This window comes from Aquarana catesbeiana, linkage group LG06, assembly GCF_042186555.1.
Source record: "Aquarana catesbeiana isolate 2022-GZ linkage group LG06, ASM4218655v1, whole genome shotgun sequence".
NCBI classification, from domain to species: domain Eukaryota; kingdom Metazoa; phylum Chordata; class Amphibia; order Anura; family Ranidae; genus Aquarana; species Aquarana catesbeiana.
In genome coordinates, this window is record NC_133329.1 from 374,333,183 (window position 1) to 374,360,683 (window position 27,501).

The window sequence follows — 27,501 nt, forward strand, 5'->3', positions numbered from 1 at the left end:
CTCTGCACATGTTCAGTTTGGTGTGTATTGCTAGAGAGTTTTTTTTTCTTGGGAGGGTGCATGTGATCAGCACAGGACCAATCAGCACTGTCCAGACAGAGGGTCAGGGGTCCTGCAGCATCATAAGACAATCAGAGGAAAGTGAAAACTCCTCCTACAAACTTTAACCAGACACTGATAGAAGTCACACAACTGCTATATACTGCTGATGAGAAAAGGAATTTAGCAGTTTATATTTACTAAAATAATTGCATTTCCATGTTCTGTGTACTGTGGGAGACCAGATATAGTGACTACAGGCTCCTGGGTTTATTAACACTTTAAAATAATACCTGGTGATTCTGCTATAGAAATCCTTGCTCAGGCGCTTTTCTTTTATGCAATGACAACATTTTGTCCCTGTTGCCAAATCATTCTCCACAACTGTCACCCTGTCACAGGCGTTTCCGGTGGAGACTATAAGGCCTCATGTACACTGCAGCTCTGCTAAACTCACGTTTAGGAGCAGTTGGGCATTTTTTTTCAGCAGCCCCTGAACTCTCCTCAATGTTATCTTATGTGTACCTGTACACTCAGTCTTTTATAGTAGGTTAGAAGCAGTTGAGGTTACAGGCATTTTTTTTTTTTTTAAAGCAGATAAATCACGTGCAGGACTGTAGTTTACCTGCATTTCAAACGCCAAATGCTTGTAACCTCGTGTAAACACGGTAACCCATGTTAATGTACGTTTGAATTTATAAAGGAGAAAATATTTTGGATAATAATTGAACATTTAAAATGTGGAAAATACATTAAAAACAAAATCATCACCACATGCTGTTGCATGCAAGCTTGACCCACTGTTGAGAGGGGTGGTGAGAGAGGGAGAGGGAGAGAGATATGGAGAGAAAGAGAGAGGGAGGGGGAAACAGAGAGATATGGTGTGAAAGGGATAGAGAGAGAGCGATGGAGGGGGGGGGGGATATGGAGAGAGAGAGGGGGAGGGAGGGGGAGAGTGAGACAGGGAGAGCCAAATGGAGAGAGGGAGGGAGAGACAGATGGAGAGAGGAAGGCAGAGAGAGGTGGAGAGAGAGATGGGGAGAGGGAGAGAGAGATGGAAAGATGGAGGGCGAGAGAGAGGGGGAGAGAGAGAGAGAGATGGGGAGGGAGAGAGAGAGAGATGGAGAGAGAAAGGGAGGGGGAGAGAGGGAGAGCAAAATGGAGAGAGGGAGGAAGAGAGAGATGGAAAGAGGGAGGGAGAGAGATGGAAAGAGGGAGGGCGAGAGAGATGGATAGAGAGGGGGAGAGAGAGGGAAAAAAGGGAGGGCTAGAGAGGGGGAGAGAGAGGGAAAGAGGGAGGGCGAGAGAGATGGATATAGAGGGGGAGAGAGAGGGAAAAAAGGGAGGGCTAGAGAGGGGGAGAGAGAGGGAAAGAGGGAGGGCGAGAGAGATGGATAGAGAGGGGGAGAGAGAGGGAAAGAGGGAGGGCGAGAGAGATGGATAGAGAGGGGGAGAGAGAGGGAAAAAGGGAGGGCGAGAGAGAGGGAAAAAGGGAGGGCGAGAGAGATGGATAGAGAGGGGGAGAGAGAGGGAAAGAGGGAGGGCGAGAGAGATGGATAGAGAGGGGGAGAGAGAGGGAAAGAGGGAGGGCGAAAGAGATGGATAGAGAGGGGGAGAGAGAGGGAAAGAGGGAGGGCGAGAGAGATGGATAGAGAGGGAGGGAGAGAGAGATGGGGAGAGAGAGAGAGAGAGACAGAGGGAGAGCAAAATTGAGAGAGGGAGGGTGAGAGTTGGAGAGAGGAAAGGAGAGAGAGATGGAGAGAGAGATGGGGAGGGAGAGAGAGACAGAGGGAGAGCAAAATGGAGAGAGAGAGGGAGAGAGAGATGGGGAGGGGGAGAGATATAGAAAGAGAGGGAGGGGGGGGGGAAGAGAGATGGAGAGAGGGAGAGCAAAATGGAGAGAGCAAAGGAGAGAGAGATGGGGAGAGGGAGGAAAAGAGAGATGGCGAGAGAGGGGCGGGGGGAGAGAGATGGGGAGGGGGGAGAGATAAAAAAAAAAAGCTATCTACTCTCTCTGCTGCTGCTCTCTCTTCTCTCACAGAAAGGCTGAAATAGTTAAAAAAATACTTGTTTTTCATGCATTGTGGGCATTTGGGAGTGTCTCCTGAGGTTATCTGTAAAAAAAAAAAGCTTCTAAACGCAAACGTGCATAAATACAGTATGTAAAAGCGGCAAAGCTGACGTTTTTAAATGGTTACTAGCTGTCAAGTTTCCAGCGTTCAGAAAAGGTTTTCAAACGTCCTGTGTACATGAAGCCTAAGTGGCTGTGCTAGTGCCTGTTCTGACGTTGTCACCATCAGGAAACCTGCCCTGAGAAAGTAAAACTCTTGAAACCCATACAAATAGAGATTAGATTGCTATATTTGGGTGCAGAATCAATGAATCATACTTGAAGCAGATGTTTGAATATGAGATCATGCCTGTATGTGCGGTATATACATGTACACACGTTTTCAGCTGCTGTTGCATCCTGATAACAGTTTTTCTATGCACATAGGTTCCTGCTCATTTTCTGCAATTTCAGACTTATCCATTCTGTATTCCGCGTTAATATAGTCCTGTGTATATGTTATTCATAACTCCGGCAAAACAATGATGTATTATTTATAGCCTTTGAATGTAAATACACACTAATGCAATATGTTCATGTTTAGAAATTGCTCATTTTTCAGGGCAAAGCTTCCTCATCACCGAACAGTTAATATCTTTTTCAAGTCGCCTTTTTTCCCAATTTTATTCTTTTTTCCGCAGGGCGAGACGGTGGCGTATTCCTGGGCAGCGCTGAACGGTGAATTCAGGTCTCTCCTCTCAGCACAACGCGGCGAAGATTTGTGACAGATGGGGCTAAGTCACAAACTCGCAGCCTCGGGCGAAATTTGTTGAACTTTTTCCGAGCGTTCCAGTATTTACCTGATCAGAGAAAAAAAAAAAAAAAGGAAAAAAAATCTGCGTAGGAAGCAAAGACTGGCTGCTTGTCATAGCTGACACAGGGCCATCTGCCACAAACCTGTGGCAGATCGATCCCATCATCTCTGCCACCACCCTGGCTCAAATGAGATACATGTTCCCAGGGATGCTGGGATAGCTGCACATGTCCTCAGCCTCACATGCAGGAGAGTGAAGGAAGAAAAAAAAAAAAAAGGGTCCTGTTGTATTACCGCAGTCATGTATCCCATATGTGGTGCCACATCGAATTTCCGGATAAATCTCTTTTTATCCTTTGTACTGGATGACACAGTGCCTGCGCTCCTCTCTTTTTTTCTTCGCCGCCACGATGGCAGCCAAGCTACAGCTTCAAACATTCACACTTGGCTGGGTTTCTACCTATGTTGCCAGGTTATCATCGGAACCGTATTGTGTCCTCAAAGGGCCACAGGGCCTGAGAGGAGGATCAGAGTGCGACCGGGCTAATTGGGCAGCCATCCATGAATTGTTTTGCAGGCGACGAGGCCGCTGTAGAACAGTTTTTTTTTTTTTTTCCCGCAAATTAATGACTCTCTGGCACAGAGGTTTTTAAGTGAAGGTATTAATAAGAGGTCTGGCAGGTATTCCCATGATTCACAGAGTTACATTTGCATTTAATTAATCTTAAAGAAAGCCTGCAAGATAAACAGCTGTAATTCATAGTAACTTGGGAAATGTCTTGTGTAGTGCCATCTATTCGATAAACCAGAAGCTCCACACTTCTTTCACAAGGAACAGATAACGCAGAGACAGATGACTTTACATCATAAATCTTTTTTTTTTTTTTTTTCTTTCTAATGCTTCCCAGATAAGCAGGATCTTCAGATTATTTATCAACACTGGCTTGTTTTCTTGATGTTTTCTTTTTTTTCTTTTTCTTTTTTTAAATTGTGCGAGTCTTCAATAAAGGAATTTATGTAAATGTTTACTAAATTGGTGCGGTCGTTATTTCTGGCATGAGTAAAGAACGGACAAAGGCTTCAAAACAAGTGTGTAACAAGGAAGTCTATGAACCCGGCACAAACGTAATTTGTAGATAGCACTTTCTTCCTTTAGAGTGTGATATGCGTTTAGAATTCTGCTAGCAAATCAACCGTCTCGAGCATCACTCATGAAAATCTGATGTCAGTATACCCTGTGACAGATAATGAGCCCGCTCAATTGTTAGAAGTCTTTTTTTTCTTTTTTTTTTCTTCAAGCTCCTTAAGAAAACCTATCATGATAAATCTATGGAGGATTCCATTGCAGGCCTCATGTGGTTGTTATGGTATATATTTTTTGATCTGGTACAAGTATGCCGCTCAGGAAAGTCTGGGTATGTGACTCAAAGTACTGAAGCCAGAGAGTCAGCAGGATAGCCAAGCAACTGGCATCTTCAGAATTCAACAAATGGCAGTTTCCATGGTTTTCTTGGGAAAGGTCTCTTTTAATCAAAGACCTTCATAACAATACCAGCCAGCATCACATGCTATCCCCCCCCCCCCGCCAATTTCCCACAGTGCACCTGTCTCACAGCCCATCTGCTAGGATCTGTCTGCTGTCCAAATCCCCCACAAAACACCATCTCTGTGATAACTGGCGATCCAGCTGTGAAGAAGCTTTAAAAATTCATAATCACCCAACTGGGAGATGTTACTTTTACAAACTTTCTAGTGTTCGCTTTATAGGATTTTTAGGTTCCATCAACGTCCAAGTATCAATTTAAGGTTAGTAAGTGGAAATAATGATGTTGACAGGGAAAAATAAGAGAGTCCACCATGAAAAAGGATTACACAGTTGCCTAAGGGCTCATTCAGACTTGTGTGTTGTGGCAATGTGCATTATAACGCATGTTTTAACAAGCAATAGTGCAACGCGCATCAACCCATCTCTTTAAATGAGGTGAATTGCAGTGCCTTTAATTGTGAATAGCACCTGAACACACTTGTAGAGCAGCCTTTCTCAACCTTTGCAACACAAATGAACCCTTGAAATAATTTTCTGGTCTCAGTGAACACCTGCTAAAATTTACTATAACTAAAACTTATAATTCATTAGTGTGTTGTCCTTTTGTCCGCAGCCTCTTGGGACACGTCACAGGTCCCAGAAGGCTGCGGGAACATTCACAAAGCTCAGGGTAGCTCACACATACATTGTGGTATGCCCGCTGTCAACCTGCAAAGAGGCATATCTGGCCTCCTACACTAAAGATGCTGGTGTTGGGGACCCGAGGATTGGTAAAGAACTGGCCCAGATGAGGACAGCTCTGGATCATTGGACAGGTGAGTGCCCTTTTAATAAAAGTCAGTAGCTACAGTATTTGTAGCTGCTGACTTTACATTTTTTGTTCCTAGGGTGAAGTCAGTTGAGACGTGCCCCCTTATATTGGTGGTCAGTTAAGTTCCCCTTTACATTGATGGTAACTAGAAGAAGACCCCCATTAATTTTGCTTAGTGCTTCGTGCTTTCTTACAGAAGGAGAAAGCCCTTTTTAACATAAAGGGAACCCTTGAAAACATTGGTGGTCAGTGGGAATAATGTTCGTTACATTGGTCATTGGGAAAAATGCTCCTTATATTGATGGTCAGTGGGAAGAATGTTCCTTACATTGGTGGTCAGAAAGAAGAATGTTCCTTACATTGATGGTTAGTGGGAAGAATGTTTCTTACATTGATGGTCAGTGGGAAGAATGTTCCTTACATTGGTGGTCAATGGGAAGAATGTTCCTTAAATTGGTGGTCAGTGGGAAGAATGTTCCTTACATTGATGGTCAGTGGGAAGAATGTTCTTTACATTGATGGTCAGTGGGGAAAAATGTTCCTTACATTGATGGTCAGTGGGAAGAATGTTCTTTACATTGATGGTCAGTGGGGAAAAATGTTCCTTACATCGGTGGTCAGAAAAAAATGTTCCTTACATTGGTGGTCAATGGGAAGACTGTTCCTTACATTGATGGTCAGTGGAAAGAAAGTTCCTTACATTGGTTCTCAGTGGGAAGAATGTTCCTTACATTGGTGGAACAGTGCAGATAACAAGTAAAAAGATTGTTGAGTTCAGCAGGTATTCACATGAGTCAGAACTTTCTCAAGGAACTTCTAGCAACCTTTGAAGGAACCCTAGTTGGAAAAGCTGGACTACTGCTTGGTATATCCTATTGCACTGTACAGTGAGGCACATTCCACCAAAGCCAGACTAATGCTGGGGCAACTGTAGTGATCAGCCAAGAAGACCCACCATGATTTCAACTATCATATTGAGGGAACTGGACAGGTATGTGCATAAACAAAAAGCAAACAAAAAAGCATTTATAACTCGTATCATTTTATTTTCACATTGTCATGCCTTGATACTTCCAGATATATCTGTCTGCAGAATTTTAAATAGGGGATTTTCCCCAGTCATTTATTTGGGGCTGCTGGCAGTAGTCACAAGACTCCCTGCAGCTCATGTAAGATGTAGCCATCTCTAATTATTTTTACGCTTTTCACTGATGGACTGTTTTAGCCCTATTCGAGCTTTCACATATAAAGCTGACAGTGTGCTGACTTAAAGACTGTGTTCTGGTTTTAATTTAATGGGTTGTAATTATATAACATGATTAGTAACAGAAGGGTTGAGGCTGTAGGAAGGGTGCCATCATTCATGTTTGACTAGAGCAGCACAACCTTTAATATGGCCCTGGTGAGGAGATCTCCTGAGGTCTTATGATACACATTTACTATAGAATGGGCCCTCTTGCCCTGTCAGACTGTCTACTGATGCTAAATGTTTTTGGTAAACATACCTCCCCATTCAGGGAAATCTGTGCTATTCCCCAGTCATCTGTTACCTGGGTCACGCCACATTCCAGTGCTTACTGTTCCATCCTCCCCTTTTGTGCCATGCATTCTATTTTATCATTGGTGACATACTCAGTCCCAATGTTTGCCTACCCATCAGGATCAAGATGAGTTTTTCTGCCGCTTGGATCTGTTGTATCCAGTAGAATTTAATATGCAGTGGTGAGACCAGCTAGCCATGACATCGTCTATGACAGTGTTATGTGTCAGCATTTAGTGGATACATGTCCTCGTAGGATATATTGGCGGGGTTTAATAATGATTTGTTAAAGGTACAGCCAAAATGGAACACAAAAAATGTGCTTAACCACCTCAATACTGGGCACTTTCACCCCCTTCCTTCCCAGACCAATTTTCAGCTTTCAATGCTCTCGCCCTTTCAATGACAATTACTTAGTCATGCTACACTGTACCCAAATGAAATTGTTATCATTTTGTTCACACAAGTAGAGCTTTCTTTTGCTGGTTTTTAATCATCACTGTGTTTTTGTTTTGTTTTAATAAAAAAATCCTGATAAGTGTACTATAATAGGTTTGTGTGAAAGTTATAAAGTCTATAAGCTATGCTATGTATCATTGAAAATATCATTGAAAATGAATCAATCCTGATGTACTGACGGCCTCATTTCTTAAGGCCCTCTTTTTGTATGATGACAGTCCAATAACGGGAAAAGTGAGTTTTTTTAAGTTACGATTTTTTGCCCACAAAAGTTTGGAAAATGAAGAATTTTTATTATTTTATTTTTTTTACACAAAATTTTCATGTTAACGAGTTCTTTCTCACACATGGCATAGATAAACTTGCAATTACACCCCAAAATATATTCTGCTACTCCTCCTGGGTATGGCGATACCACATGTGTGAGACTTTTCCACGGCCTGGCCACATACAGAGGCCCAACATGCAGGGAGCACCATCAGGTGTTCTAGTTGCATAAATTACACATTTAGTTTCCTGACTATCACATTTTTGAAGGCCCTGGAGCACCAATACAATGGAATTACCCACAAAATAACCCCATTTTGGAAAGACAACACCCCAATGTACAGTCAGGTGCATACATATTGGGACATCGAACAAGATGTGCTTTAACTGCAGACTTTCAGCTTTAATTTGAGGGTATTTACATCCAAATCAGGTGAACGATTTAGGAATTACAACAATTTGTATATGTGCCTCCCACTTTTTAAGAGACCAAAAGTAATGGGACAATTGGCTGCTCAGCTCTTCTATGGCCAGGTGTGTGTTATCCCCTCATTATCCCATTTACAAGGAGCAGATAAAAGGTCCAGAGTTAATTTCAAGTGTACTATTTGCATTTGGAATCTGTTGCTGTCAACTTTCAATATGAGATCCAAAGAGCTGTCACTATCAGTGAAGCAAGCCATCATTAGGCTGAAAAAACAAAACAAACCCATCAGAGAAATAGCAAAAACATTAGGAACTGTTTGGAACATCCTTAAAAGAAAGAACGCACCGGTGAGCTCAGCAACACCAAAAGACCCGGAAGACCACGGAAAACAACTGTGGTGGATGACCGAAGAATTCTTTCCCTGGTGAAGAAAACACCCTTCACAACAGTTGGCCAAATCAAGAACACTCTCCAGGAGGTAGGTGTATGTTCCTTCAAAGTCAACAATCAAGAGAAGACTTCACCAGAGTGAATACAGAGAGTTCGCCACAAGATGTAAACCATTGGTGAGTCTCAAAAACAGGAAGGCCAGATTAGAGTTTGCCAAACAACATCTAAAAAAGCCTTCACAGTTCTGGAACAACATCCTATGGACAGATGAGACCAAGATCAACTTGTACCAGAGTGATGAGAAGAGAAGAGTATGGAGAAGGAAAGGAACTGCTCATGATCCAAAGCATACCACCTCATCAGTGAAGCATGGTGGTGGTGGTGTCATGGCGTGGGCATGTATGGCTGCCAATGGAACTGGTTCTCTTGTATTTATTGATGATGTGACTGCTGACAAAAGCAGCAGGATGAATACTGAAGTGTTTCGGGCAATATTATCTGCTCATATTCAGCAAAATGCTTCAGAACTCATTGGACGGCGCTTCACAGTGCAGATGGACAATGACCCGAAGCATACTGCAAAAGCAACCAAAGAGTTTTTTAAGGGAAAGAAGTGGAATGTTATGCAATGGCCAAGTCACTCACCTGACCTGACTCTGATCATGCATTTAATTTGCTGAAGACAAAACTGAAGGGAAAATGCCCCAAGAACAAGCAGGAACTGAAGACAGTTGCAGTGGAGGCCTGGCAGAGTATCACCAGGGATGAAACCCAGCGTCTGGTGATGTCTATGCGTTCCAGACTTCAGGTTGTAATTGACTGCAAAGGATTTGCAACCAAGTATTAAAAAGTGAAAGTTTTATGGATGATTGTTAATCATTACTTTTGGTCCCTTAAAAAGTGGGAGGCACATATACAAACTGTTGTAATTCCTGCACCGTTCACCTGATTTGGATGTAAATACCCTCAAATTAAAGCTAAAAGTCTGCAGTTAAAGCACATCTTGGTTGTTTCATTTCAAATCGATTGTGGTGGTGTATAGAGCCAAAAAGATTAGAATTGTATCGATGTCCCAATATTTATGGACCTAACTATATTCTACGAGGCATAATAAGTCTTTTGAAAATGTCATTTTTTTCCACAAGTTTTTGGAAAATGTGGAAAGAAAGTGAAAACCTATTTTATTTTTTACACAAAGTTGTCAATTTATATGATTTTTCTAGCATATAGCATGTACATAGCAAAAATTACACCCCAAAATACATTCTGCTACTCCAACGTGTGTGGGACCTTTACACGGCCTGGCCAAATACAAAGGCCCATCATCCCATAGCACCATCAGGCGTTCTAAAGGCATAAATTACACATTTAGTTTCCTGAGTACCTATCCAATTTTTGAAGGCCCTGGAGCACCAGGACAATGGAATTAGATGATCACAGACAGATGTGGCAGATGATCACTGACAGATGTGACAGATGACCACTGCCAGATGTGGCAGATGATCATGGACAGATGTGGCAGATGATAATGGACAGATGTGCCAGATGATCACGGGCAAATATGCACAGGTGATCACTGACAGATATGCACAGATGATCACAGACAGATGTGCGCAGGTGAGCATGGACAGATGTGCCAGATTATCAAAGAGAGATGTGCCAGATGATAATGGACAGATGTGGCATATGATCACAGCCAGATGTGCGCAGATGATAACAGGCAGATGTAGGCCAGATGATCACAGACAGATATGCGCCAGATGATCAAGGACAGATGTGCCAGATGATCACGGACAGATGTGCTAGATGATCATGGACAGATGTGCACCAGATCACGGACAGATGTGTGCCAAATGATCGCGGATAGATGTGCCAGATGATCACAGACAGATGTTCAGTGTGACAGATGTTAAGTGGGACAGGTGCTGGTGTTTTTCACTGTTTGGGGACACTAGCTGGGTGATCAGTGTGTAAAAAGCTGTAAAAAATAGCTCATACACACTGATCCTCAACTCGCAGATCGTCTCTCCTTCTCCTCACTGACTCTGTATGAGGAGAAGCAGAGCCGATCGCCTGCCAAGGCTCTCTGTTTACATTACATGACGGCTGTGATTGGACACAGCCGTCATATGATCAGAAGGGCCAATCACAGAGCCCTCTTGCCGAGCGACTTTGCCCTGTCTCTGGGGGACACAGGCACACCGGGATTGCGCCGCTGCATGGGCACGCAGTCTTGTAACCTAACCCGAGGCTATGTTTACATCACATGATGGCTGTGATTGGACACAGCCATCATGTGATAAGGAGGGCAAATCACAGAGCCCTCCTGCCGATCCGAGATGCTGTGTGTCGGGGGGACATGAGCACATCAGGATCACGTGGCTGTGCGATCCAGCTTCTTCTAAAGGACGTCCAGGAGCGTCCACTCAGAAGGAGGAACCGCCCACCTGGCCATTTATGTGCAGTGGCCACGTGGGAAGTGGTTAACGGGTAACTCCACTTTCGTGGGGAAAAAAATTGCAAATAAAGAAAAAATAGTATAGCGTATATAATTGCGACACAAAAAAATGAAAATGACCTTATCTTTTCAATCTGCAGAACTGTAATTTTCTGAAAATGCTATGCAATTTGGCTACCTGGAGGTGTTCTGTAGACAGAATGTCTACAGAACTCCCCCCGAAACATAAATAAAAAGTAGTATAGGGCGCACAGGACTAGCGTAGTCCAAGTGATGTCTCTATTAGGGGTCGGCAGTCCAAAAATGAACGGAAGAAATGTTGGTAGGAAGGGATGAAAGGATGATAATCTTCAGCAAAAAGGGCTGCAACTTTAAAAGACTTGAAGCAGGGTCTAAAATGACATAAAAACAAACAAAGGCGCCTCTAAGTGCAGAAGATAAACAATTTTAATACCCCAACTGGGTTAAAAACACTTACAAAATAGGAGTAGAAAACAGGCACATCGTGGGTAAGGCTGCATTGAAAGGGGTCACGATCAAGGAAGCCTTCAGGAGGATGGATGTAGTCACTGTCAGCAGCGGTGTAAAACACAGGGAACAGCTGTGAAGCCGGCGTCGTCAGCGTGTGAGGGCTGCGAACCCGGAAGTGATGTCATCCGATGAGCGGCTCTGTGAGCAGCCTGAACCGCAAACGAAAGGCCAGAGAAGGGATGTGATGTCATCAATGAGGGACGCGTTTCGGAACCGTCATTCGTTCCTTTCTCAACCTCGGATTACACTGATGGCAGTAGCTCTTGTTCTGCCATCTCTTTCCTTTCCACACACCTTTACCTGCACAGACTTGAAAGTCCAGTTCCACCAGAGAGAGGAAGGTGAATAAAATCAGGCTCATCTGTGTGTCAGTGGTCCGCAGGAATGCCTCAGATCCGGGTCCGTTTTTCTATGCAGAGATGGGAAACTGCAGTGGTAGTTGCTGCTCAGCCACTCACACGCTGACGACGCCGGCTTCACAGCTGTTCCCTGTGTTTTACACCGCTGCTGACAGTGACTACATCCATCCTCCTGAAGGCTTCCTTGATCGTGACCCCTTCCAATGCAGCCTTACCCACGATGTGCCTGTTTTCTACTCCTATTTTGTAAGTGTTTTTAACCCAGTTGGGGTATTAAAATTGTTTATCTTCTGCACTTAGAGGCGCCTTTGTTTGTTTTTATGCCCGAAACATAAATTCCTGCTGTGTGATTGGCTCACCAATTTTCCCAGAAGTCTGCACTAAGATACAAGTCGGATTTCAGACATCCCTTGCAACAAACATGTTATTTTTGGTGAGCTACTTGCAATAGGAAATCATGTATAAAGGGATGCAGGCCCAGCAGCTTTCCTCATAAGAGCCCTGCAGGTGCACAGCTGATTGATAATTAAGAAACCACTCCCATTAGACTCGTTTGCCCACACAGACTCTTTCACACTGATGCGCTTTTGCTGCCCTTTTCCAGGGTGACAAAAGTGCAAGAAAATTATTCCCCATTAAGTCCTGTATAACTGTTCTCACTGCAGGTGCGCTGCGCTTTGAAAAGTCCAGCATGCTGCATCTTTGGTGCAGTTTTTCAAAAACAGATCACCTTCCATTGTAAGTCAATGAAAATGCATCAAAAGCACATCAGTGTGAAAGGGCCCTTTAACCTTGCATCTATATCAGCTGCATAGCTGGTCCTTTCTCAGCCACTGAGTCCATTATTATATCTAATATCATTTAGATTCTATTTATAATCCTTAAAGTGGTTGTTAAGCCACTGTAATATAATCTTCTTATTCGCTCTGTATCATAAGAACATGTGTCCCTGTGCTTGTGTAATATAAAAAAATCTGCCGATCTGTAACGGTAGAAGCTCCGCTCTGCACAGCTGATTGCTCGCCTCTCTTCTGTCTCGGCTCACAGCTGCAGTGGGCGGGGCCGAACCATCCTGCTGATGTCAACCGGGGAGTCAGGGGAGAGAGAGAGAGCACTGATAATCAGCCGGGCGCCTGGAGCCGTTTATACAGGTACGGATTGGCAGAGTTTCATAGCTCCCAACTGTCCCTGATTTCTAGGAACTGTCCCTGATTTTGAGAAATGCCCCTCCGTCCCTCTTTCCTCCTCATTTTGGTTTCATCCATATAGTTGTATACAAAATGCACTTTTTATCTTTCAAAAAGTGTTTCCCAGTGCTAAACCTTTCATCCAATTTCTAAATTGCTGCATTTGTACATTTTTAAAGCAAATATAAAGGAATAGTAGTGATAAAAAAAGCCCTTCTGGATTTAATTAACCTTTTTTTTGGTTAATTCTCCTTTAAGGGGGTGTGGCAGGGGGCGTGTCCTATGCGTTTGTTAGTAGGTGTCCCTCATTCCCTTCTCAAAATGTTGGGAGGTATGGAGTTTTACATTACACAGGCACAGGGACAGATGTTCTAATGATACATAGGGGATAAGAAGATTTATGATACATAAGAAAGGAGCGGAGGCGGGGGGTGCAGGTATGAGCAGGGAGGTGGGAGGAGGACAGAGGACACAGACACAGGGAGAGCTGCAGACAGGAGAGCTGCAGCTGACGGAATCACGCAAACAGGCCACAATGTCAGGGCTCAGCAGCCATGATTATCGTGGTCTGTTTGCAGAGGGGAGGGTATAGCCAGGCCGGATCAGCCAGGTTTAGGGTATACAGGGGGCCAAATGACACAGCACAAGCACTATGCTGTATAACATGCTTTAAGGAAGCAGGATCAGGTTTTGTTTTTGTTTTTGGGTTAACGAATGCTTTAAAAAAAATAGATGGAATGCCTGCCACAAGCCTGTCTGGCAGGAGATCTGATTTAGTTGCTACAGTTCAGTAACACCAGTCTTGTCCCTCCCTCAGCCTGTGACTGGACAGTGAAAGGAGAAGCAGCAGACTGATGAGCTCATCTGTCTGTCACTCTGCTCTCTTCTATCAACATGTCTCTTGTTAGCACATGAGCACTGCAGCACAATGGACTCTTGGTGCTGCTTCTCCACCTCCCAGACTGAGATTTGTTGTACAAGATCTGCAAGAGATTGAAACCAGGTCAAGCTTTGGTACTTACACTGTTCGCTAAAAAAAAAAATAAAAAAAAAAAAATATATTAAATACAGAGCTGCATGAATGTCTTATATTTTCCTGGAGTTCAGCTATAATTATTATTCTATTCTAAACGAGAATGGAGTTTTTTTTCTCTCACTACACAGGGAGTTAAATGGGTTCAGGTGTTAAAATTTATGCGGCGTGGCAGCCATGCCATCATCCATGTCCTTATCAACTCCAATAACATTCCCAGCATTGGTCGCTGTTCACTGGCTCCTGTTGGCAGTTGGCAGTTGGCTCTGGAATACCATAGAGCAGTGCTGGGCCAGGGAAATGTGTGCTGCAATAACACAGGAGTGAGGAGGATAAAGAGACAAATGAGAGACAGCTCTCCTCATTGGTGCTGTGAAATCAATGAGATGTGTGTGCGCAGCAATGTCTGATGTGTACACCATTGAGTATAGCTTGAAAATATGATTCTCAGCATCCCAGATTGCTGGTTTAGCGATGTCGTTTTTTTTTCATAAACACACTTTATATCCCCTATATGACTGATGTTTGTGGACACTTGGCCAACACACCTACTGTATGGCCAAAAGTATGTGGACACCCCTCCAAGTTTCTAAGTTCAGGTTTTCCCAATGAGGGTTCGGTTGTTACTACAGCATGCAAAGACATCTTTGACTATAATGCAGTTCCTTCCTTGTGGGAAAAGTTTGGGGAAAGCCCTTTTCTGTTCCAGCATGACTGTGCTCCATGTACAAAGATGTCATTTCCGTTGCTGAGTCCCAACGCACGCTGGATGCAACATTTCCTGGATTTGATCCTTGCATTGCGATATGCGATTTTTACTTCTCCGCTTTGTAAGTACCAGCCTAACGTTTGCTCAATAAACACCTGTCAACTGTACTTCACTATTAGTCCCCTTTTTTCTATTTTTGGTGATATTACCTTCATATGACCAACACGTTGGGGGAGAGATCTCCATTGGATCCTTCTGTGAATTGGCATTTCTGGCCAGCGATTCAGCTTGAATGACCCCTGCACTGAAAAGCCAGGGGTCCATTCCATTCGGTGAGTGGGGACACAGAAGGGGTGTGTGTCACACCTTGAAGCTTGGAGCACCATTGCACTTTTAACGATTGGAGCACAAATGCACTTTATATATGGTTTCACATATTTACATATTTTCACATCATCATTTGATACATTTTTTACACTTGTTTGATTTTCATTTATTCATGATCCATGTATTTTTGTGAGCGCTGTAGTATCTTACTTTTATGTTTAAGCGATTGCCGACCGCTGCACGCCGATATATGTCGGCAAAATGGCAGCGGTGGGCAAATGGGCATGCCTGTACATCCCCTTTAATTGGCAGTGCTGCGCGCCCGCTGTGTACAGCGTGACCATGCCCACTGGTCCCAATGAGACTCTGTGTCACGGAGCCGCAGAACGGGGAGATGCAAGGCATTTCCCCTTTCTGCCTAGTGACATGACAAGGATCTACTGCTCTCTGTCATCGGGAACAGTGATCACTGTCATGTCAGTGGTAGCCCATCCCCCCACAGTTAGAATCACTCAGTAGGACACACTTAACCCCTTGATCGCCCCCTAGTGTTTAACTCCTTCCCTGCCAGTGTCATTTACACAGTAATCAGTGCATTTTTATAGCACTGATCGCTGTATAAATGACAATGGTCCCAAAATAGTGTCAAAAGTGTCCGATGTGTCTGCCATAATGTCACAGTCACGATAAAAATCGCAGATCGCTGCTATTACTAATAAAAAAAAATTAATAATAAAAATACCATAAAACTATTCCCTATTTTGTAGACGCTATAGCTTTTGCGCAAACCAATCAATATGCGCTTATTGTGATTTTTTTTACCAAAAACATGTAGAAGAATATATATGGCCTAAACTGAAGAAAACATTTGTTTTTTTTTATATATTTTTGAGGGATATTTATTATAGCAAAAAGTAAAAAATATTGCTTTTTTTTTCAAAATTGTCGCTCTTTTTTATGTTAATAGCGCAACAAATAAAAAGAAAGCTCTATTAGTGGGAAAAAAAGGATGTCAATTTTGTTTTGGTGTAATGTCGCACAACTGTGAAATTGTCAGTTAAAGCGACGCAGTGCCGAATCGCAAAGTGCTCTGGTCAGGAAGGGGGTAAAATCTTCTGGGGCTGAAGCGGTTAAAGTGTTACTAAACCCAGGACCCTGCATTCACTATATCTGGTCTCCCGCAGTACACAGAACATGGAAATGCAATTATTTTAGTAAATATAAACTGCTAAATACCTTTTCTCATCAGCAGTATATGGCAGTCTTGTGACTTCTATCAGTGTCTGGTTAAAGCCTGTAGGAGGAGTTTTTATTCTCCTCTGATTGTACTAGGAGGCTGCAGGACCCCTGACCCTCTGTCTGGACAGTGCTGATTGGCCCTGTGCTGACCACATTCACCCTCCCAAGAAGCAAATAAAATTCTCTAGCGCTACACACCAAACTGAGCATGTGCAGCCTGACTCCAAAAGCTCTATTCTATCAGGAGATGGATTGAGGTCAGTGGAAGAAGGGGAGGGTCAGAGAAGACAGGATCAAATAGCATTTTTATACAATGCAGAGAATTAACCCCTCAGTGAGTATAACAAGCATGCTTTACTGCATATACAGTACGGACTGATTTTACTTTTGTGGGTTTAGTAACACTTTAAAGGATACAATTACTTAAAAAAAAAAATAAATAAATGCACATTTTTTTGCAGGTTTAAAAATGTGCATTTATTTTAATATTATTTTTTTTTTTGGAGCCTCCTGCAGACATACATCCCATACAGGCAAGCAGATACACAGAGCCCCGCACGGCCGCACTGATTTAAAAAATTGACAGCCAGTACAGGGAACTTCTCCCTGCACTGGTGTCACAGGGAAGGAGGAGAGGTGGGGGGGGGTATCGGGCAGCAGCTGCAGCATTAGGAACATGTTACATGTTCCACCCTAAAAATGGGTGGACCATGTAACATGTTCCCAAAGGTGAACTTATCTTTTAAGACACAAAAAGAAATTAGACAAATCTAAAACTCCCCAATGCGAAGGTAGTTGAGAAAGTCATCACAAAATAGGTGTTCCTGTTTGCTGAGTTACTCCCAACTCTTGTTGTTGGGATAACGCTGAAATGTAGGATTTCCCCTAACCTTCTGTTTTAGTGACAGTGATCAAAAAGACAAATAGAGGAGTAAATGTCCCCAATAGTAATAAAAAGTTGACAGAGGCTCTAAAATGTACTGCTGTATCCAAACTTTATCCTTCTTGAATAAAAAAGAGAGAAACAATTGCCTTTCTGTACACATTAAATAAAGGATCCTGGTTGATATGGGTAACATCTCGTTTTGCTCCATTAATTATAAATTAACCAGCGTATCTAATTCATATGCACATTTCTACATGTACACAGATAGCAGGGTATATATTCCCACATGAACATCAGTCTGTGCTGTGTAATTATTTACCAGTACACAGTCTGTCACTGATAATGGACTGCATGCATACAGTCTGTAATGTATACACAGCTACTTGAATACAGGCTGCCATATGTAAATAACTAAATATGTTCATTTTGTAGAGCATACATACTGATGAATACACAGTCAATAATATTGGCTGGTCTGTAATGATGATTGTACATATCTTCTTGTTTGGAAATCGGTGCAGCCTTGTATTCTTATATGCACACAGTCTGTGTGGTAGACATGCTAGCATGTAATGCATACTGTACACATCAGCGTTAGTCCACAAAAGAGTAATGCATAGGACGCTGTCATTGTTGCTATTCAGTTTTGCTCATTTTCCCTGTGCCCAGACTATGCACACTAAAGTATATATATATATATATATATATACATTTTTTTATTTAGACGTAGATTAAATACCATCAAAATTATTTGATTGGTTTAAAAACCTTATACTGTATATTCATAAGTGTAAATGGAATGTGTATAACGGCCTCGATCAAGATATGTTATAATCACAGGTCAAAATGTTTCATGAATTTACTCTTCTTCTTCTTCAGGACCACTATAATAGCTAATTGGAGTTATATACTCCAATCAGCCATAACTTTATGACCATTCACCTAATACTGAGTAGGCCCCCCTTTTGCTAACAAAATCAAGGTGGATGTCAGTAGACCACTGAAGGTGTACTGTGGAATCTGGCACCAAGCCGTCAGTAGCAGATCCTTTAAGTCCTGTAACTTGCGAGGTGAGGCCTTCATGGATCGGACTTGTTTTTTCAGCACTTCCAACTGATACTTGATTGGACCTGGAGGCCAAGTCAACACAACAAACTTGTTATGTTCCTCAAACCATTCTTAAACCATTTTTGCAGTGTGGAAGGGCACATTATCCTGCCGAAAGAGGCCACTGCCATCAAAGAATACCATTTTCATGAAGGAGTGTACTTGGTCAGGAACAATGTTTAGGTAGGTGGTCAAGTAACATGCACCATAATGACAGGACATAAAGTTTTCCATCAGAACATTGACCAAAGCATCACACTGCCTTCTTCCCATACTGTGCAATGGTGCTGTCTTGTCCCCAGGTAAGTGACGCACCCAGCCATCCACATAATGTAATAGAAAATGTGATTCATCAAACCAGACCACCTTCTTCAGTTCTGATGCTTACATGCCTATTGTGACTGACTGCAGCTATGCAGCCCCATATACAAAAAACAGTTGTTTCTGCTCTTAAAACAACAACATCATGGGCAACATGTTCACTGGTTGCCTAATATATCCCACCGACTTTCATTTTCCATTGTAACATGATAATCAGTGTTATTCACTTAAAGCAGTAGAAAACAACAGCACATTATTACAGTCATAACTTTGAAATGGATCCCTCCATCGGTGCTCTGTCACAGCTGACAGGAAATCCATTTTCACCTGATCTTCCTTCCAGGTTCACGTTTCCGGCTATCTGTATGGCTGATCTGCAATGACATCACTCCTGCACGTGCACGCATAGTGCGCACACGCTGGTGATGTCACTGGCAGCTATGCATGTAAATATTTCCTAAACGATGCACATTTAGGAGACATTTATTGTACCTACAAGAAAACCTTAGTATAGACTTACCTGTAGGTACAAGACAACAAGAGGAATATACTACCGCTTTAACCTGTCAGTGGTGATAAAGTAATGGCTGATCTGCGTAATATATATTGTAGTATTTACACTAATAATTATTATGTATTCAAACTGCTGATTTAAAAATAAACCCTAAAAAGGACATTAAAGCAACCTCCAAAGGATACTGATTTTAAAAAGTAGGACTAAAGGTGAACTTCCCAATTGACCCTGGGACCACTGAGCATAAATAATGGAGTGCCCACCAGAGGGACCTTCTGTCAAGGCTGCCAGATGGAAATGCCAAAGATCCATCTGGTGGATGCTCTATTCTTTATGCAGAGTGATCCAGCTATCACAGTGGTCCTAAAGAAGTTGAGGAAATCTTAATATCTCATCATACTCATGACATTAATACTTATAAATGTATCAATTTACCAATCAAATCATTTTGATGAACTTTAATGTATATTTATATAAATTACTGTGTATATATTAATTAATATATATATATATATATATATATATATATATATATATATATATATATATACACATATAAAACATTGTAAGATGTATGTGTATATATATGTATGTCCCCTTTTCTACGATGACTTCACAGTACATGCAGCTAGAGAGGTCAGGCATTGCTTGTTTGAAAACCTTTTTATCGCTTGTTAAAAAAAATGTAAATACTATAATTTATTATCCATAGTCTGGACCCAGGTGCATTTAAAGTGTCTGTGAGCCATATGTACACTATATTACCCAAATTATTGGGACACCTGCCTTTACACGCACATGAACTTTAATGGCATCCCAGTTTTAGTCCATAGGGTTCAATATTGAGTTGGCCCACCCTTTGCAGCTACAACAAGCTTCAACTCTTCTGGGAAGGATGTCCACAAGGTTTAGGAGTGTGTCTATGGGAATGTGTGACCACATGACTGGTGAGCAGTCATGTTGGAACGGGAAGGGGCCATCCCCAAACTGTTCCCACAAAGTTGGGAGCATGAAATTTTCCAAAATGTTTTGGTATGATGACACTTAAGAGTTCCCTTCACTGGAACTAAGGGGCCAAGCCCGACCCCTGAAAAACAACCCCACACCATAATCCCCCTTCCACCAAATTATTTGGACCAGTACATTTTTTTTTTTTACCAGTTTTGAACAACTAAACAGTACTAGTGCGAATGAGGCCTAATGCGTAGGCATGTCATGATCCTTCCTTTATAAATTCTGGGTGATCTTGTGGGGTTGAACAGCAAATGACTGACATCAGGTCTATCTTCTGGCCTTCATGTCATCTTTTCATTGCTACTCCTCCCTGCCCTTGGTGCTCAGAGATACAGTGGGCAAATATCAATCATGTAACTGCTAATAATGATGCAAGAAAGTGCCCCCACTTACTGTAAGGGTTAAACCTAAACTCTATGTATAAAAATCCACCAAATCAGAATCCTGGGAGTGGTAATCCTGCAAGTGCCAAACCCTACTCTGGGGAGGTGCATCCAAAAGGAAACAATGTCGAAACAAAAACACCACAAGGCTAGAGGTGCTTTATCCTTGTGGTGTTTCGTTAAACCTAAACTCTGCAAAAAAATAAAAATTGACCCTTGCAGTGGGGCTCCCACAAGAATGCATGTTTTTTCTAGGTGGAACAAAAAAGCAAATATACTTACCTACAGTATTTCTTGCTGCCCCGAAAGCCGTAATTTTTCTACTCTCTCCAATGCTCCAGGTTGCGGACAGGGTTGTACATGTGGACCTCAGAGTGTCTGCCACCAATAGAGAGACGACTTTGGGGGACCAGTTGTGCAGTGGAAAAAAGTCTGTGGGAGCAAGGAATATAGTTGCTTTTTTTGTTGCTTCTAGGAAAAATTACCGCGTAACCCTTGCAGCGGTGGGGGGGCCATTCGGCTTTAATTTTTAGGGTGAAGGACACTGCAAATTTTTAAACTATGTTGGAAAATATTTTTAAATTCCTAGCTTCACAAAGCTTGCTAAACTAAAAAACAAATGTTGCGCTGCTGGTGCCACAAGATTGTGTGACAAACACAGTAAAACATTAGAAAGGTTCATGAGCTTTGTCGTGTGTAGGGCAGCCCTTTAAAATAAATGGGCTGCCCTACCTGTGAAAAACGCACATTTGTGCGACCACTGGCATTGCGCTATAGTAAAGTGAATTATTCACTATAACAGCTTTTTGGTCTGGAAAGATAAAGGATTTGCCATCGCTAAGGCAGATACTGTACACAGCTTACTGCCTCCAGTACAGACACCTACATGTACACATTGTGTATGTGAGCTCAGCAAGGGTTTTTGGCTCATCCGCAGCCTGTTTGTTATGTTCTCTCCTCTGGATCCAACGACCTTTTCTGAAATCGTAATATTCTGCTCCAAATATTACATAACCCTTGCCAAGGATTTTTCTGCTTTATGGGTAATTTGATATGACACATTTTAAGGCCCACTAAACCTAAAAGACATGTTCCCTTATTGAAAAGGGTTACAAATAACTTCAATAAATATGTACATTCCAGTAACTTATTAGAACTAATTGTGTAGTGATCATTTGGAAGTACTTTTTCTTCTGTATAATCCAGGCTTCGTTATCAACCATTTCCTCTGCAGACCTAGAGCCAATTAAAATGGCTATATGGAAAAGTTCTTTGCAAATAAAACTATTGTATCTGGCCCTTCACTGGTTCATCAAGAAAATGTGCTTGCTTCATTAAGAAGTGAAAAAAAAAAAAAATAGTTGTACTGCTATGTTGCATATTTCTAAGCAAATCTAACAAAATTACTTTTCCATCGTGGCCATTTAGTCTATTATTTTAAAAACTAAGACAAATGAAAAGCCTGTCTGTCAACATACGGGACTAGAAAACAAAACCTATACCTGACCTGAAAAAATGTAATATGAGGTTAGAAAACAAAAGAGCAATTGTCATACAAAATATCTCCCGTCCAAACCCAAAAACTACTCTTTTCAGAAAAGATATAATAATCTGGCCAACAAAGTGGCTGAAGGACAGTGCTGAGCAATACATTTGTTTTCAGCAAATTAATATTGGTGCTTTTGTGCGGTGAAGAGACAACAATTTAACAAATTAAGACTGGTGCTTTTTTTGGGAAGTGGGGGACAGTTTTTGCACTAATTTATCCCACCCACATATGTTTTAGGCCGAGTTCACACCTATGCGAATTGGATGCAGGTTTCTCCACATCCAGTTCGCATAGCAGGAGAATGTGGCCCGCTCTCTATGGACCCGGTTCACATATCTTTGTTACGGCTGTGGGGCGCACTGCACACAAACGCTGTGTGTCTTTGGCTCTGTTTCGAGGCCGAATTCAGGCATAGATTCGGCCCTGATCCAACCCTGAAATGGAGAACAGGGATGCACAGCGTTTCTGTGCAATCTGCAGCCGTTTCTATTGTTAACCGAGCCTGACACTCATAAATACTAAGTAATAATGTTTTTGTAAGGAAAGGCTTGCCAATAGTTGAGATGACTCCTCTGGACATACTTCTTTGAACAGGCTAAAACATGTTCCCTTTTGTGCTTGCAAGAATTGGGCTCTGGCTAATGCATATGCGCATGCGCATACTCGCATATGCACACGTGCCGTCACGCATTCTCGTGCGTGCAGGCGCTCACGTGCACCTGTGACAGATGTTGGCGCCAAATGGGACGTTTTAAACTCGGCCAGTACTTAGGATCACTGCTGCTTTGTCTTCAGCCTCCTGTGTATCCTGTGATTCTGTATCCTAATTCCAGTTGCTGACCCGGCTTTCTTGACCACTCTCTGAACTCTTCCTGCACCGATTTCGGCTTGTCCCCCAATCTCCGCTTCTGTCTGCTCCATTGTCTTCTGCTTTACTGATCGATTCCAGGCCCAGCTTGTTTCCTGACCATGTACCTGCCTGTGCCCTGTACCCAATCCATCCTGTCTGTGTCTGACCCGACCTGCCTGTTGTCACCAGTATCAGCTGCACACCTGCTTACTGGAGCCGTCTGACAACTTCTCTTGCCCAGTGTGGACATCTGCCCTACTGCTAGAAAGACTTACAGGCACTTGTGCCACTCTGTACTCCTGCGCCTCCTGTCTACACTATCAGGGGGCCCGAGTCAGAGTTGTAAGAGTGGCCTTCCTCACCATATCAGTCTCTGCTACCAGGTACTTGATAGTTTCACGTAATGGTTTCTGAATCCTAGCCTTAAACCTAAATTTAGACTTCAACTGAATCCTCAAAACTATTCGGTAACCAAACCTTTAAACTCAACCTAAACCTCAACCCCAAACCCTTAAATCTAACCCTTATATGAAACCTCTAAACAAAACACTTGACTCTGCCCCTAAGCTTAAAGCCCCTCACAGGTTAATTTTTAGCAACTCTGACTGAAGTTATAACTGATAATTTGGTTGCTTGCTCTCCACCTTGTTCATTTTGTGAATTGGATGAGGTGGGGAGTGAGCACTTTATAAGACCTCTTATAAAGTGCTAATTTGCATTAAATACTCAATTCATGAATATCATACAGTGCTCATGTGCAATAAACCGAGTCATTCATTATAAAACCTTATTAGTATAAATCATAAAGTGCTTCAGTGCATACCATTACATAAATTGATGGATAAATCCATCCAAATTCATGTGTATAACAAACCAGTGCCAATAAATAAATAAACCCATCCAAATAAAATGTGGAGCAAACAGATGCCATGAACTAAATAATATTTCAGCACCTCCTTGTGTGTCATCACCTTCACCAGTGCACATTGCTTACCAGAGGGTTAACCTCCAAATTATAGGAGGTTACTACAGCATATACAACCAGCGATCTCAGCAACAGCAGTCTGCTCCTCTACTGGATGGTACCTGACACACCTCCCATCTTCAAAGTATCAACACAATCATTCAAAGAAATCCACAGACCATGGCCCAATATATCGGGATTTACATAAAATGTACAGTACTCACAAATAGGGATGAGCCGAACACCCCTCTGTTCGGTTCGCACCAGAACTTGCGAACAGGCAAAAAATTTGTTTGAACATGCGAACACCGTTAAAGTCTATGGGACACGAACATGAATAATCAAAAGTGCTAATTTTAAAGGCTTATATGCAAGTTATTGTCATAAAAAGTGTTTGGGGACCAGGGTCCTGCCCCAGGGGACATGGATCAATGCAAAAAAAAGTTTTAAAAATGGCCGTTTTTTCGGGAGCAGTGATTTTAATAATGCTTAAAGTGAAACAATAAAAGTGTAATATCCCTTTACATTTCGTACCTGGGGGGTGTCTATAGTATGCCTGTAAAGGGACACATGTTTCCCGTGTTTAGAACAGTCTGACAGCAAAATGACATTTCAAAGGAAAAAAAGTCATCTAAAACTACTCGCGGCTATTAATGAATTGCCGGTCCGACAATACACATAAAAGTTCATTGATAAAAACGGCATGGGAATTCCCCACAGGGGAACCCCGAACCAAAATTAAAAAAAAAAAATGACGTGGGGGGGTCCCCCTAAATTCCATACCAGGTCCTTCAGGTCTGGTATGGATATTAAGGGGAACCCCTGCCAAAATTTAAAAAAAAAAATGGCGTGGGGTCCCCGCCTTCAAATCTATACCAGATCCTTCAGGTCTGGTATGGATTTTAAGGGGAACCCCGTGCCAAAATTTAAAAAAAAAACGGCGTGGGGTCCCCCCAAAAATCCATACCAGACCCTTATCCGAGCACGCAACTTGGCAGGCCGCAGGAAAAGAGGGGGGACAAGAGAGCGCCCCCCCCTCCTGAACCATACCAGGCCACATGCCCTCAACATTGGGAGGGTGCTTTGGGGTAGCCCCCCAAAACACCTTGTCCCCATGTTGATGGGGACAAGGGCCTCATCCCCACAACCCTTGCCCGGTGGTTGTGGGGGTCTGCGGGCGGGGGGCTTATCGAAATCTGGAAGCCCCGTTTAACAAGGGGACCCCCAGATCCCGGGCCTCCCCCCTGTGGGAAATGGTAAGGGGGTACCCCTACCTTTTCACAAAAAAACTGTCAAAAATGTTAAAAATGACAAGAGAGTTTTTGACAATTCCTTTATTTAAATGCTTCTTCTTTCTTCTATCTTCTTTCTTCTACCTTCTATCTTCCTTCGGTTTTTTCCTCCATCTTCTTCTTCTGGTTCTTCTGGTTCTTCCTCCGGTGTTCTCGTCTGGCATCTCCTCTGCGGCGTCTTCTTATCTTATCTCTTGTCATTTTTGACAGTTTTTTTGTGAAATGGTAGGGGTACTTTTGTACCCCCTTACCATTTCACACAGGGGGGAGGGCCAGGATTTATGGGTCCCCTTGTTAAAGGGAGCTTCCAGATTCCGATAAGCCCCCCGCTCGCAGACCCCCACAACCACTGGGCAAGGGTTGTGGGGATGAGGCCCTTGTCACCATCAACATGGGGACAAGGTGTTTTGGGAGGCTACCCCAAAGCACCCTCCCAATGTTGGGGGCACGTGGCCTGGTACAGTTCAGGGGGGGCGCTCTCTCGCACCCTCTCTTTTCCTGCGGCCTGCCAGGTTGCGTGCTCGGATAAGGGTCTGGTATGGATTTTTGGGGGGACCCCACGCCATTTTTTTTTTTATTTTGGCGTGGGGTTCCCCTTAATATCCATACCAGACCTGAAGGGCCTGGTATGGAATTTAGGGGGACCCCCCACGTAATTTTTTTTTTTAATTCTGGTTCGGGGTTCCCCTGTGGGGAATTCCCAAGCCGTTTTTATCAATGAACTTTTATGTGTATTGTCGGACCGGCAATTCATTAATAGCCGCGAGTAGTTTTAAATGACTTTTTTTCCTTTGAAATGTCATTTTGCTGTCAGACTGTTCTAAACACGGGAAACATGCGCCTCTTTACAGGCATACTATAGACACCCCCCAGGTAAGAAATTTAAAGGGATATTACACTTTTATTGTTTCACTTTAAGCATTATTAAAATCACTGATCCCGAAAAACCGTCCGTTTTTAAAACTTTTTTTTGCATTGATCCATGTCCCCTGGGGCAGGACCCAGGTCCCCAAACACTTTTTATGACAATACCATGCATATAAGCCTTTCAAATTAGCACTTTTGATTTCTCCCATAGACTTTTAAAGAGTGTTCCGCCGCATTCGAATTTGCCGCGAACACCCCAAATTGTTCGCTGTTCGACGAACTGGCGAACAGCCGATGTTCGAGTTGAACATGAGTTCGACATGAACTGGAAGCTCATCCCTGCTCACAAACAATCACAGATTAAAGCCTGAAAACAGCATTGCTGCCTGACAGCAGTGTGCATGATGATGTCACAAATTGGCTCTGCCCTAAACATTTCATGGCAATCCACGTCTTCAGGGGCAGCACATAGTTGACGCTAGTATCCAGCAGAAATAAACTAAAATTTTTAGCATCCCCAGCCACCTTCCAAATATAGTTGCCAATTTATTACACTTCTCTAGACCAGTCACACTTTACTTCCACTTTACTTGCCCCTCTTATCCATTCAAATAACACCATGTATTCAATGAAAGGAATACAAGATGTTTTCTGATTGGATGATTTAAAGAATGAGCGTCCTACTATTATCACTGTAGTATAACTGGAAATGTAAGTTTATAACTCATGGCTCATAGCGTGACTCTAGTTTCAAGCAGAATAAGGCAGAATATAGCACTAAAAATAGCGCCTGTAAAGCGCCTCTCCTGTTGCTCCAGTTTGAAAGCCCGAGCGCCTTCACACTAGAGCGGTGCGCTTGGGGGACTCTACAAAAAGTCCTTTGAGGATCTTTTGAGGTGCTTTAGGAGCGGTGAATACACCGCTCCTAAAGCGCCCCTGCCCATTGAAATCAATAGGCAGTGCCGCTGAAGCGCGGCGCTTTGCGGGTGCTATTAACCCTTTATTTAGCCGCTAGCGGGGGTTAAAAATTGCCCCACTAGCGGCCGAAAACCGCCTCTGAAAAAGTTTTAGCGGCGCTTTACCACCGACGCCCCCAGCGCCTCAGTGTGAAAGTGCCCTAAAACTAGCATTTTTTAGCTTACCCAGCTGCCATTTGAACATAGTTAGCAAAATGTTACATAAGTTCTCTGGGCCAGTCACAGTTAAACAGTACTTTTTCCCTGGAGTTCCACTTTAACCCTTAAACTCGAAGTAACTCTTTACACCAGGGGTCTCAAACTGGCAGCCCTCCAGCTGTTGCAAAACTACAAGTCCCATGAGGCATTGCAAGGCTGACAGTTACAAGCATGATTCCCACAGGCAGAGGCATGATGGGACCTGTAGTTTTGCAAGTTCGGGGCTGATGGACGGACAGACAATCAACCGAGCAACAGGGGGGTTGGGGATTTCACGGATCGACCCACTGAGCGACAGGGGGGTGGGGGGTTTGACTGATCGACTGACCGAACAATCGGGGGGGCTGGGGTTGGGTGGTTTGTTTGCTGCCTTCCTATAAATAGAGCACCAGA

At 42.9% G+C, this 27,501-nt stretch overlaps 1 protein-coding gene across 6 annotated transcripts in view; it reads left to right on the plus strand.

The window, feature by feature from the left end:
* GTDC1 (glycosyltransferase like domain containing 1) overlaps nucleotides 1–27,501 on the plus strand; it is a 465,360-nt gene that overhangs the window by 366,456 nt on the left and 71,403 nt on the right. For 2 of the 6 annotated variants that reach the window (XM_073634228.1, XM_073634229.1), the window contains exon 10: nucleotides 2,791–3,936. The exons of the other annotated variants lie outside the window; for them this stretch is intronic. In XM_073634228.1, the coding sequence (XP_073490329.1) occupies nucleotides 2,791–2,874 (84 nt within the window). In that variant the 3' untranslated portion in view covers nucleotides 2,875–3,936. Of the gene's footprint in view, nucleotides 1–2,790; nucleotides 3,937–27,501 lie in introns of those variants that run through there. 6 annotated transcript variants of the gene reach the window in all.